The sequence below is a fragment of the Tachypleus tridentatus genome, chromosome 9 (assembly GCF_004210375.1).
Source record: "Tachypleus tridentatus isolate NWPU-2018 chromosome 9, ASM421037v1, whole genome shotgun sequence".
Taxonomy (NCBI): domain Eukaryota; kingdom Metazoa; phylum Arthropoda; class Merostomata; order Xiphosura; family Limulidae; genus Tachypleus; species Tachypleus tridentatus.
This window is the reverse complement of record NC_134833.1, coordinates 99,115,649-99,129,510: the sequence shown is the minus strand read 5'-3', so window position 1 is coordinate 99,129,510 and position 13,862 is coordinate 99,115,649. Positions and strand designations below refer to the sequence as shown.

General features: G+C 31.5%; 1 protein-coding gene across 6 annotated transcripts in view; it reads left to right on the top strand.

Moving 5' to 3' along the window:
* Nucleotides 1–13,862, top strand: part of LOC143225856 (transmembrane channel-like protein 7) — a 75,095-nt gene that overhangs the window by 3,950 nt on the left and 57,283 nt on the right. For 5 of the 6 annotated variants that reach the window (XM_076455997.1, XM_076455996.1, XM_076455993.1 and 2 more), the window contains exon 2: nucleotides 6,275–6,691. In XM_076455997.1, coding sequence (XP_076312112.1) covers nucleotides 6,521–6,691 — 171 coding nt within the window. In that variant the 5' untranslated portion in view covers nucleotides 6,275–6,520. Of the gene's footprint in view, nucleotides 1–4,210; nucleotides 4,408–6,274; nucleotides 6,692–13,862 lie in introns of those variants that run through there. The other variant, XM_076455994.1, reaches the window with a different exon arrangement.

The following is a 13,862-nucleotide window of genomic DNA, read 5'->3' as shown; positions in this document are numbered from 1 at the left end:
TATGGTAATAGTGGAACAAGGTTGTTTGTGGTTGGTGAACTGAAAACAATAGCTGTAATATTATTGAAACTTAAATGTTTTGTATTCATACTATCTGTGTAGTGAAACTGTTATGGGAAAAGTGGAGGTTAAACATGAGAAATATCTATAATCATGCTTTGAAGGAAGAAATAAATAAGTTTGGAAATAATAATTATACAGTGAAGATGTGTTGTGCAGTTTAATGAATAATTCTCAATATAGTAAAATATACCTTTATATATACACATTTCTGCTTGAGAAAGAGGATAGAAATATCTGAGAGTAAAGTGTGCATGTGTTCTCATTAGGTGTACATAGTGTCCATAAATTATCAGAATAAATTAATAATTTCAAAAATATTATAGGTAGAACAGTACAGTTTATTTAACTTGATGAACAACATAAAGTTATTCTTCTGCAATTTTTTTTGTGATGAATTATTTATATTTCTTAGTAGTAGTATTTTTATACTTTGAAATAGCAAAATAATGTGCTAAACAGTTGGGTTAAGTTCAAGTCTTGCATGAAAATTTGCAGCATTACAGCTTTTCTCTTATTGTATTTAAAATCACTTACTAACCAAAATCTGTAGGTGTGTTTTCTCTGTATATTCATATGCTTACTGAAGTATGGTAAGTATGAATGAAATTAAATAAATCAATATGGCATTCATAGCACCCAAATATAACAGAATAAATACATTAAATTAGAAATAAGAAATATTATTAAGTATGATTGTAAAATATGCAATGAAAATTTGGTATTTATGTATTTGTTGTGCTTATACAGTATTAACACAGTAGAATACAACTTCAGAAAAATAGACAAAGTATGTAGTAGCTTTACATAATTGTGTAAAAGTTTGGCAATTTTTGGATGTTTTAAAACATACAAAAAAAATTTTCTTGTGTCTATGTAGAATGAAATTTGCAAAGTAAAATTTGAATACTCTATCTTCTTATTTCTGTTGTATAAGCTGGAAAGCAAAAATTAATATTAGTGCTCTGGTTACTGCCATGTCTTCAGGTCAAGAGAGAGGTTAGCAGCATGTGATATCATCAACAGGCCAGGAAACAATGCAAGTAATGCTGTATTATATATACAATCCATTCATTATGACTTCTGCTACAGTGATTTGATTTTAAAGTCATGGTTGCATTATTATAATTGCATTTTATTCTCTTTTTAACTTTCTTGTGCCACTTGGTAGAGTGCCATGTGGAATGGTGTTTTTCATACTCTCTGAGAACAAGGCTATTAGTCAGCAGAAAGAACAACACTTAACCACATATCAGTACACATCTAAGTGAACAATAGAAATTTGTTTAAAGTGGTATACAGATCCACTAAAATTGATGCAGCTACAGTAATTTTAGGGTGCTTCAGGGAAGCTCTTGACCATCATTTCAGTGTTTGTTACTAGCTTGGAGGGCTTTTATTATTTTTTTTAAGTTTGTATTTTATATATATGTATATATATATATACGTACATAGTAATTTTTCTCTTACCAACCATTTATATTTTGATTTGGCTCTATTTTTTTATATGTTTTTAGCTCCTGTTTTTTATTTTGTTACTTCATAACATGGTCAGAAGTTCAGCTCCATTTTTTTTGTTTGTCATATTTTTTACACTCTTTCCAATTTCTTTTCATTGTAACAATAACAATGGTTTATTGTGTGTATATACTATTTAAAGATACTTAAGATAGTTTTATGCATTTTAATTTTTTTGTAAGATACTTAAGATAGTTTTATGCATTTTAATTTTTTTGTAAGATACTTAAGATAGTTTTATGCATTTTAATTTTTTTGTAATATGCTTCCAAAGTTCATTTTCTGCATTATAATATAAAGAGTTGGTGTATCTGTGTATGTTTGTAGTATTTCTTGTATCAGAAAAGTTTCATTTATTTTGTTAATAGTTTCATGTAAAAGTCTTTATTTGATAATTTTATGTTTTAAAAGATTTTTATTATTATTGTATGGGTCTGACATACCCAGTTGGTTAGGTTGCTCGACTTGTAATCTGAGAGTTGCGGGTTTGATTCCTTGTCACACCAAGCATACTTGCTATTTCAGCTGTGGGGGCATTATAATGTGATGGTAAATCTCACTATTGATTGGTAAAAGAGCTGGTGGTGAGCAGTGATGAATAGCTGCCATTCATTTATACTTATGCTGCTAAATTAGGGACAGCTAGCTCAGGGCTTGTGTAGCTATATGTGAAATTCAAAAAAACAACAACAAAATTATTGTATGTTAGATGTTTAGTCAGTAGTAGTATTAACTATGAGGATACGTTTGACCTCTTAACATCCTGAAATAGTCCTAACACTTCCAGTTGTCTGTCAGTTTGTGTTATTCTTTTTAATTTATTAACAATGTCTGCTTGTCTGTCTTAATACCAAGTCCTCTGCTTTTTTAGATGTGACAAGTTACTACCGTAATCTTCCACATAAAAGCCCTTGAATTTCCAGTTACTGTTAAAGTTAGATGACTGTATGTTAGGTTTATCCTTAGATTAACACAATAGTAGGTTTGATACCTTATTATTGCAGTTTGTTTTCATAATATACACTGCTGTAATTTTTTAAATTGAGTATTATACTGTATGTTGGTGAGTTTTAAACTTGACTTGGTGTGTATATTATTTTTGATTTATTAAGTTGGAGGTATGGAAATATAAAATGGCAGTTTTGATAGGACAAATTTTATTTTATTGTTTTTTTATTATTAAAAACATTATTCTACGTGTGTATGTATGATATGCACTTTGTAATTATTGGTGATCCTATAGAAAATAATGCATATACTTGTTTGGTAAAAAGAGCAGGTAAATATTATTTAGTATCCAAAAATATTTCAAAATATAACTGATGTTCAAAGGGTTAACATTAGTCATTTTAATCAAATTATTTATAGTTCTTAGTTTATGAAATGAAACAAGTATTTTTATGTTATAGTCACTTTCATTTATATTTTTTAAATTTATTTACTTCCTATCTTGCTGGTACAATGCTGGACATGCCTCAGAAGTTACTGAAAGGAAAGAAAACAATCTTATTTTATCTCTTCTTTCAGATGATTAAAATGCTAACTTCATGTACATGTAAAGAAATAGATTAAGAGAATGTTTTTAGAGCTGTATTTTTTGTGTAATACTTGTTGGTTCAGACATCAAGCTACATTATGGCACATCTATTTGTGTTGTAATAAAAAAACAAGAAACAATACAGTAAGTGTTGACTATATTTGTTTCGACTGTGATAATTCAGGTATAGCAGACCTTTCTTTTAGCATTGAAATATATTCCAGATTTCCCAATTGTTTTATCAACTTAAATCTGTAAGAAAAAAAGAAAAAATTCAAGAAGCTGCATACATAAAAACATTTGTTGTAAGTATCACTAACCAAACAATAGTTTAACAAAAACAGAAAATTTTAAGGTCTTGAAGTTATTTTTTGTGTACATATTTTTCCTCATAGATGCTGGCATAAAATAAAGAATCTTAGAGCATTGGTTAGGTCTTTGTAATTGCTTTTAATTTTAAATAATAAGTTTTCAATTTAAAAAAAAATCATTGTCAGCTACAATAAATTTAAGTCTAAAGTTGTGGTGAGGGGAGAATTTCAGTACAAGTTGTTGTTGAAGTTAATATTCCTTATGTGATGGTTATTATCTGGAATTATGTTTCATCTAGCAGAAACAGTTTCTGGAGTAGATTTATAGTGCATATTAGTTTATTTCTTTAATATGAAAAATTCAAATGTTAATACCTTGCAACCAGTCCCTGCATGTCAGCACTATGTGAAATGATTCTACATCAGCAATAAAAAATGTTGGTTTCTTGTATCTTTAATAATAATGCAGTTGTATGTGTGTGTAATATGTTTATGTATAGCATACTTAGATTTATAAACACAAGTGCTATAAACTTAAGTCCCTTTTGAGGATAAAGTTACAATAGAAGGAGTCATATTTTCTTGGAACTAAATGTAATTAGTCACATTGAAAGCAAAGGCATAAGGTTAATTAAGTTAGATTACTTTTTTTAAAGCAACATGATTTATAAAATGGCTTGTTGTGAGCTCTAGACAGCATTAAGTGTAAAAACAAAGAAGAGATTGTGAGTAACTGTAAACAAAACATTGTTTGGGGAGGGGCAGCCAAGAGAGTAGTTTAGCAGAGATCAAGTTTTTAAGCAACATTCTGAATTAACAGTATTTCAAACTAGTTGAACTGGTGAAAGTAGACTACTATCATTGGCTAGGTTGTACTTAATACTGTTGATAGATATTTTGGTTTTGCAGATGTGTATTTAATGACATCAGTAGTATTTGTTTACTGAATGTCTTGTTATATGAGAACTTTATTTAGCTAGGGTAAGTATATGAGTAGTGCTAAATTTCTGTTTGCTTTTATATCATACCAGTATTGATTTAACCATTGCACCTTGTACTTTATGAGTTAAATGTCAGTGTTTTTAAATCAAAAATTGAATTCATGCTTCAAATGTGTTTAAAACATTGATTTCTATGTTGCAATTTATAATGATAAAACCTAACACAAAATTAATTGAAAGAATGTATACTGCAGAACATTACTAACATACAAGTTTTCATTTTTAGTTTATTGTGATTTTAACTGATGTGGTTTACATGTCAAATTAATTTTTATAACAAGAGAAGAATAAATATTATAAATGTTTCTAAACAGCTAAGGGACTTTCTTTAAAACTGGTTAAATTTATGATTACTATTTTATTAGACTATCAGACTAAACTATAGAAAAAATAATAGTAGAGTAGCAGAGAAAGCATATTTAGCTTTATATATAAAATTGTATACATTTATTAAAGTTTCAGGCTAAAGAACCCTAATAGGTAATACATTGTTGAACATTATTTTGTTTTTTGTAATGATTTTTTAATAAACCAGTGACTAATATGAATACCTCAATAAACTTTCTTTAAAAAATATTAGTATACAAAGATACCAGGTACTTTCTATTTTAACCAATAATAAGGAATTCCAGCATTTAAAAAACAACAGAAAAATTAGGAATTACATTTTAGAAACTCTCTCAGTAATTTTTGAAACATTTTTTTTTAAATTTTGCATTATTGTAACATTTGCTTATACACTGTTACATATTTCACCTTTTACTGCATATAATATTTTACTTGTAATAAATTACTTATGCTTGCAAAGTATAAAGATGATGAATAACAAAAGTGCTGTTACATGTTTAACAAAGTAACAAATGTTTTCTTTTATCAAGTACATGTGCTGTTGTATTAATAATAACCTCATTACATTAATGATTCATTTGTGTGAATTTTCAAGAAGGAATCAGTTAAAAGAAAATTGCTTTGGTAAATAGAAGACTTAAATGGTAAAGAAGGAATGAACTATATAAGATATATGTATCTGAAAAACTTATTATTCAGACAAAATACTTCTTTTACATTCAAATGCAACATTTACTGTTATATGCTGTGTGTTCCTGTTAAACTGCAGCAGTGGCAGAGCATGAAATATGAAAAATTGCATATTTTAGTATAGTTATATTACGTACAAAGTATTTCTTATTCTTTTTACATTTTATTAGGTTACGTTTTAGATATTATAACTGTAAAGTGTAGGTATTTTTTATTGAGTTGATGTTATAAACTTTAAATTGCTGAGAAAGAAAAACCAATTGTAGATGGATAAATAATTTGTCTCCAGCAATGTAACTCATGAATGAGTGAATTATCATACTCAAACAAAATAAAACGTGAAAGGGCAAATTATCAGGTTTTACAGTGTTAACATTAGATAATGGATTATCACATGACATTGATGTAAAATGGAAATAAATGAGTTGTTAAACTTAAAAAATGTAAAATATAAATTGGTACATTGTCAGACAAACTCATAAAATGTTTATAATTGTGTTTATAGATTCCTTTGTATCCAAACTATGGAACTGTTTTCTTTTATAAATAGATTGAACTAATAGTGGATCAAACCAGACATACTAAACATGTGAAATTGAGGTTTTATCCCATAATGGTTGATAACAGCCAAATGTAATTTGTTTGAGTTAGTAGTGGTATGAAATAAGTTGATGAGAATTTGGCAGTAAAATGTTGGATATATTTATGAGTGGTATTTATTGTTTAAGTTAATGGATAATGTTTGCTTAAGCTGAACCATGAAGACAAATTGTTTCATTAAAGTAACAAGTCAATTTATTTTCCTACAGAATTTGAACTGAAAGTGGATTATAGAGTTCATATTCATGAAGTTGATATATTTTCAAATTCTAATCAGCTGATGACAAGTATGATCATGACATAAACTGCATTATCCAAAGATTGTGACTGAAGATGAGCCATATGTACATATTGCCAAGTGCTCTTGCTTAGACTTTAAATTGGTAAACATTGAAAGTCCATCCTAAAAAGTGAAATGCTCAATCTGTAAGCTTGCCACAAACTTTCAGAAAATCATGAAATCAGAAGAAAGTCTTGCTGTACATCTCCAGAACAATCTCAAAGTGAACAGATCACAGAAAGTTGGGAAAAGAGGTTTGTCTAAAAGATCACGACACTCTTTCAAGGTTGTGAGGAAGACTACAGGAGTAGAGGTAGCAGGAATTGATGTTCCTGACCATGTGCTGGTATGTTATTCTTTAAATCATTTTTCAAACACAGTAAAGTCTTGTATGAAAACTTTTTGCTGTTACTTCAAAATGTTTTTAGAATTAAAACGAGGAAAGATTTTCCTTATGAAGTTGCTTTCTTGCTATAAACAAAAGTGACTAAAGTCCTGAATGTTCTTAACATGAAACAGAGCAGGTATCAACTTAATCTTAGTTTTGCACTCTCCTTCCTTCCCCATTACTGATTGTATTTACGTAAAGAGGACATATATTTATGTCCTGCCTTCCCACCGTAATCCAGATATTCTTGTTGATAGTTGCACTGTTAACTTTGCTACAGTGTATTTTAAAATCAACATTAATTCTGGTGCAGATTCTTTCAACAATATCGTAGCTTTTCTAGAGGCTGTACTTATACAGTCTGCATCCTGTATAAGTGTATTTGAGTAATTTATACCAAACTGTCTGCTTTTGTATTTGGCAAATTTAATTATTTTGATGAAACTCAGATTATATAACAGTTGTAATTTTTTCATGATTTTAGTCCCCAAGTAGGGCAGTGGTAAGTCAATGATTTAGAGCTAAAATCACGGGCTCAGTTCCCCTCTGTGGACACAGCAAATAGCCCAATGTGGCTTTGCTGTAGAACACATACTAATGATTAAAAAAAATTAGTCTTTTGATCAGGCCTACTTGCCTTCAATACATGATGACAAGAAAACCACTTGTAGAGAAAATTATATATTTAAAAACAGCTGGTATGGGTAGAGAAGGTCTTAATAGAGGTGCGAACAACATTTCGACCTTCTTCAGTCATCGTGTTCTTAACTTTAATCTCAAAGAAGAAACCGCTGGTCACATTTCTCCTTTTTTTCATATATTTGGTATTTTAAATCTTTAATCAATTTATTTTGCACCTGAGGGTGTACTGTCATGTGCAGACTGACTTACTCCTTCCATCCATTTAGCTTATTCTCCTTATCCACAGTTTGGATAGGATTAGGGTGATGGCAATTTTAACAAGCTATCTTCCTCAACAGGGTTTGCTCTAGTCACAGCTTTGTCTATGGAGGAAAATCTTTGCTTTTAACATCTCTTTTGCATGATTTCACAGGTATGTTATTTTTCATTTTTTTTTTATTCCTCCTGTGCTTTACTACATGAAACTCATATTCAACATTACTTTGTCTTCATTTCTTATCTTGATCTATTTGTTAAACACCTTCTCACATGCATTAATATGCCTCCATCCTCCTTGTATAATTGTTTCTTCTTTTTCCTGTCTTACAGTTATTCTGTATTTCTGCTTCTCAATTCTCCTTCTTTGAAATTTATTTTGCCTGTTTGATAAGGACCCTGCAACTTTTATTTCCCTTTCTAGTGTTTACTTTTTGTGCTTTTATCTTTCTTACCACTGATGTGTATTACCTCTTGATACTTCACCTTTTATCTGAGGCATTTCTTCATGCTCAGGAAGATAAGAGTTTTTCTGGAGAAGTTTGTTCTTTTCTTTTCATCACATTGTCCTGCATTTTTTCTTTCGTTCTCTCTCCTTACTTGGTTTCTTTGCTGTTGGAATGAGATCCTTTTATAGTTAATGTACATTTTCCTCATGCTTACCTTTATTATTGTCTTTGAGTTCCATTTCTTTGCCCTGAACCTTTTTTTGGATGTGTCTGACTCACTGGAGGCCCAAGCTGAGGTGATCTGGTATCAGTTCTTGTTTCCTATAGTTTCTTATCTTTCTCAACCTTACCATTCTGTTCCTGTTTCCAGACCAGACAATTCCATGTCTCTTTCCATTTCAGCTTCCCAGTTTTCTTCTACTTTCCATGGTCAGGATTATCATTTATCTTGTCAGTAGTTACATTTTTGGGTCTAGATTCCATCTATCTCTTTTTTTACCAGCATTTGTTTTCCATTTTTCTGACAAATGGGTTCTTCATGTTTTCATGCACAGCATATCTATCCACTTCTCTACACCCCACCTCTTTTCTGTATCTTTTTATCCTCCTCCTGTTCTCCTTTATCTTCAGAGTCTTGACAATGTCATTTCAGATCTTGTGGCCAAGCACACTAAGAATGAAGGGTTAGAAAATTAGAAAGAATGTAGATGACATGAATTTTTTTGAATTTTAAGCTAAGTTATTTCATGGGCAAGTGTTAAAAGGAGTTACTGCACAAAGAGATTGTGTTTCCCTTCTGTTTATGGGTGGCTGTTTTCACATGATGGTGCCAAAATAGAATAGTGAAGCTTACATTAAACGTATGATTTTTATGTGGGACTTGGATCAAGAATAGCAGCATGGAAGTTTCATAGACAGATGCATGAGTGATCAAGTTGTTCTTTGCATGGAGGTATTTATAGGAAATATATTTTCAGATAAAGAAAATGTTAACTTCAAATATAAACTGAACTACATAGTTTGGATCATGACAGTAAACAAGAGCTTATGTAGGTCTTCCTGATTGAAGTACCATAATTTAAGTGGAAGGAGGGAAGATGGAATATTATAGATAAGCTAGTTATTGCTTGACTTGCATTGTGTCAAAGACATTCATAACTTTAGTCACATTTTTATTGACAGCAGAGTAGCAACTCAACAAGGAAAGGCTTTTCTTATTTCAGTATTAAGTGTGTGGTTAAAATAAATTTCAATTCTAAAATTACAAAATTTAATGTGATTCAGATTAACATTTAAACATACCAGCTTTAAAACTCTTTCTGAAGCTTATGGAATACATAATTTAACTGACTATAATTTTCAGTTGTTTCCTTTATTTTCCATTTAAATTAGTTATTTTTCTAACAAGTAATTCTTAGTTTTACTTTCACTTTGATACTATATATCTCTATAATATTAATAAACATGAAGGAACATGTCCATGTACATCAGGTTAATGATGGGTTACATCCAGTTTGTCCCATTTATAAGCTTTCACACTCTTCACATATAGTGCCTATAAGTGAATTAACTCTGAGTTGATATTGTTACACTTCACTTACTTGCTAGCCTAATACTGTTTACAAGATAATTTTTTTTCCAACAAAGGTATCTAATGTCTTCAAAGAAGTACTAACATCTAAAGTTAATCATGCTTGTAATGTTCAAAATCTATAAACTTTGCTGGTCACATATCTTTAGTTTCCCAATTAATAAGCTTTTATCATAGTTATAATATACTAGCTGTAGTAAACTAACAACATCAAATTGTCTATTCATGTTGCTGTTGGTTAACTTTTGTAAGCTTTAAGGCAAGGTTCTCAAAAGTTCAGTTAGCAACAATACCTGCAATTAGTAGAATTACATACACACACAGTACAATTGATTTTTACATTCAAGAATCTCCTACAGATTTAGAGAACAGGTGTGACTTTTGCAATACACATTTAATAGTACAAGTTATATGCATTTCTAAATATATATTTAACTAAAACAAACATTGATATTAAGATAAATACATAATAGTAAAATTGTTACACAATCATAATCATGTACATGCCAGTGCTACAGAGTCTCAGTTTAGGGTGCACAGACCTCTACCATTCCAAAACGATTATGACTGGGGTGGAGTGGGGTAATGATGCTGTTCCAACAGGAGGTAAATGGTAATGTTTCAGATAAGACAAAAGAAAAGGCAAATTTGCCCTTTCTTTATTCTCTATTCTGTCAACAAACTTGAATTTCAGTGACAGTCTGGTTCCTTCAATAAAATGCATATGGTGGGATGTTGGATCTGTTATGCACATTGTACTCGTGATCTTTAGTATTTTGCAGCTTTGGTAAATACCACTTTTTTGATATCGGAAACAAGTGACTTATTTCCCAAATGATAACTAGGATATTTTGTAGGGTAGTTGAAATGAAGAATGTTATATTTCTATGATTTTTATCCCAACATTTTGCCATCCAATAAATGATCCTGCTTGTGACCTTTGATGATAACTTGGTTGATATAACTTACAAGAATTGGGACCATTCCTGCCCTTAGTTAAGTATTTCAGTGAAGGTTCCATAATTCAGCAGGATGTCATTCATCAGATATGTTTTTCTTTAAGTATTTGATGTATTGTATCATGTTTACCAGTTAATTTCACATCATATATCACTTATGACATGATATGCTGCCAATTTTCTTTACTCATTTCATTATTTTTCTACTTTATTTTTTACAAAATGATGTGCACTGGTTCCAGTTTTGTTTCTGAAGTTATCTTGGGCAGTGTAAATGAACCATTGATCCATCATGTTTATGCATACATTGATATATTAAGAGGCTAAATTTCAAGGAACTTGTTTAAGTAGTTAAAATACTAAAGTTGAAAATGAAGAACATTTTATAATATCAAATTAAAATCTTTATTTAAACTAATCAGTGGTTATAAAAGTTATTCCATATGCTTCAGTGTGATTTCACATGTTTAGAATGTGAAATGTTAAAAACAAAAGTGAGAATTTTGCATTAGCTGAATGTGTATGTTATACTGTACATGTCATCCAATGAAACAAAACTGTTGTTGTGGTTCAATCAAATAATATGACTGCTGGAAATATTAGAGAAGCCCTTGAAATAATGCAACAGAGCAAAAACAACTTATCTTAAATGAGGATAAAGGGTTAGAAAATGAGGAAGTATGTAGATGGTATGATCATTTTTTAATTATAAGCTAATAGTCACATTATCATGACTCTTGTAGTTATATAGCACACACTAACTCTTTTTCATGCTTCTGAAAATGATTTGAAACCCTTGAAACATATTGAGTAACTTTTACAGCTGTTGTTTAAATAAATATTTTAATTATGAATAATAAAACATGTAATAATATTTACTGCCTTAGACAGCTGACAACACCAGTAACCAAACTGGTAAGATATTGTATTACCATTCACAAGTTGATTCACACACTTTCATTGAAATTTGAAAACAAATACATGTAAATCCAGTATAACAAAGACCTTTTTATGTGGACCCATAATCATCTGATTTAAATTCTGTGGTGGAAAAGAACACAACTCCCAGATATCACATGGAGAAATTACATACACTTCGTTCCATGTAGATGAATTTTGTGAACTTTGTGTAATTTATTCTACCACACTTTTGTCACTAATCAGCTAGACAGGATGAGCAGTTTTTGCATAATATCAGATAGCATTTTGCTCCTTGATACAAAGAGATTCAGTACTGCTCCATGTATCACCACCTTCATCAGATTTTATTTGCTCTGATAAAAAAAGTTTAGGCAAGCAAATACAGTCTACCAACAGCACCTTCAGTTTTCCTTAGATGATAATAAATGGCATTGTCCAAAGCGAGGTTTGACCTACTTTGGCATGCAAGTGCTTGGGAGTTATGTAGAGATCATTGTTCCAGTTTCTGACTTGCCAAACCTTGCATTAATGCAATTATTTTTGGCATTCTTTTCTTGTGTGCTGAGGTTAAACCTCAGGCCATTCAGGATGTACCAGATACCAGTATATCTTCTTTTTTTGGCAATTTTTGCTCTTCAGCACCTAACTTTCCCCTGGTTATAAGCCCTTCAACTCTTGGAAAATGCCATTTCTTTGAAAGTGGAGTTTCAACTCAGTAATGTGAGAGCTCATTAAGAGAAAAAACATAAATCTACACAAACACATCCTGTGCTCATGACATCAAAATTTCTCCATCCTACCTACTCTGTGACATTCTCAGATTTGTTGATTTCTCTCAAAGTAATCAGATTGAAGCTATAGAATAGCAAGAGATTTTGATAGAAAATGTTTTAGGGAACAGAATATGAATTCTCCTATCTCAACTGTGTTTTAAGCAAGTTAAATCTGTATTTCCAACAAATGGCAATCAAGGTTTAAAACAAGTCTTTTGCATATCTTTACTGAAGAGCTAAGAAATTAGTCTGTAAACAAGCGAATCATGTATCCTGATTTGTCATCTAATGTTATTTCAGACTGAAAAAAATGCATTATAAAACAAAAAACAGTGCCATTCTTCTTAGGATGAAGAGAATGGTCTTGTGGGATGTTGTATCTTTTCTGGAGTATCACCTTACTTATCAGTGGAAAAGATTTCTGTACAGTGTGCCCTATGTAACTATAATCTTCTCCATGATAAAGTACATGTGATACTGTAATTGAATGTCCTTGTTTCACAAGTAACTGTGGCAAGGGGAACTGAATGGTAAATATTATAGTAAGCTATTTATACTCAAGTTCCAGAACTCTCTTCTTTTTTTTTTCAAGCCTGTCGGTGTGGATTCCTGTACATGATGAGGGAACCTCCCAGGGAAGGTTCTGTCTGGTTACCTTCTCTGGGATCTAAACATCCACCCACGTGTTTGCCGTGCGTGGCTACCCGTGAAGCGGAGGAGAGGATCCTGGTGGTTGAGGGGTCCAACCCTAACACACCACTTTGGCCTTGAATTCCTGTAGATGGGCAGCCTTTGGGTGGCCCCCCTTGGGTCAGTCGGCTGGTCAATTTGGGCTAGAGTCAACCAAGTACCAGTGTTGGAAGTTCTCAACGGGTGTTGTGGACATTGTGCCTGATGCTGGTGTTTGGGTATAGTGCTCACGAAACCCTGGCGTTGCTGCATTGTCCTTGCATGTCTTTGTAGTGCGTCCCCTCGTAGGGCTCCATGGTGGGTGGGGTCAGTGGGTACCGAAATTTTTCTTTTTTCCTATGGATCCTCCTTGAAAAAATTTAAATAAAATAGTGAAAAAAGAGTTAATGGGTAAGCGACCACATCTTGAAGACTCTGAACAGCAATCTTCAATATCTGTAACACACGTACCTCATATTCTTATATTACATTCTATTTTGGAAAAACCTTTAGGGCAATTGTCCCCCTTTTTGATTCAGAAGGGACTAGAGGGACTTGCTGGCTCTCCAAAGTCAGTAAAGAAACTTTGATCTGGTGACATATTGGTTGAAACATCCACATTTCAACACAGTGAACTCCTTTTGAATTCAAAGGCAATCAGGGATATACCAATTGAGGTTACCCCCTCATTCTACTTTGAATTCATCATGAGGAGTTATTGTTGAGAGGGATTTGAAGAACGTCGCCGAGTCAGAGATTCTTGCTGGTCTCTCCACTAAAGGAGTTTCTGCAGTGAGGCGCATCTCCACTCGCAAAGATGGAGTTACACTGCCAACAAATACCCTCGTTTTGACATTTACTTCATCACAT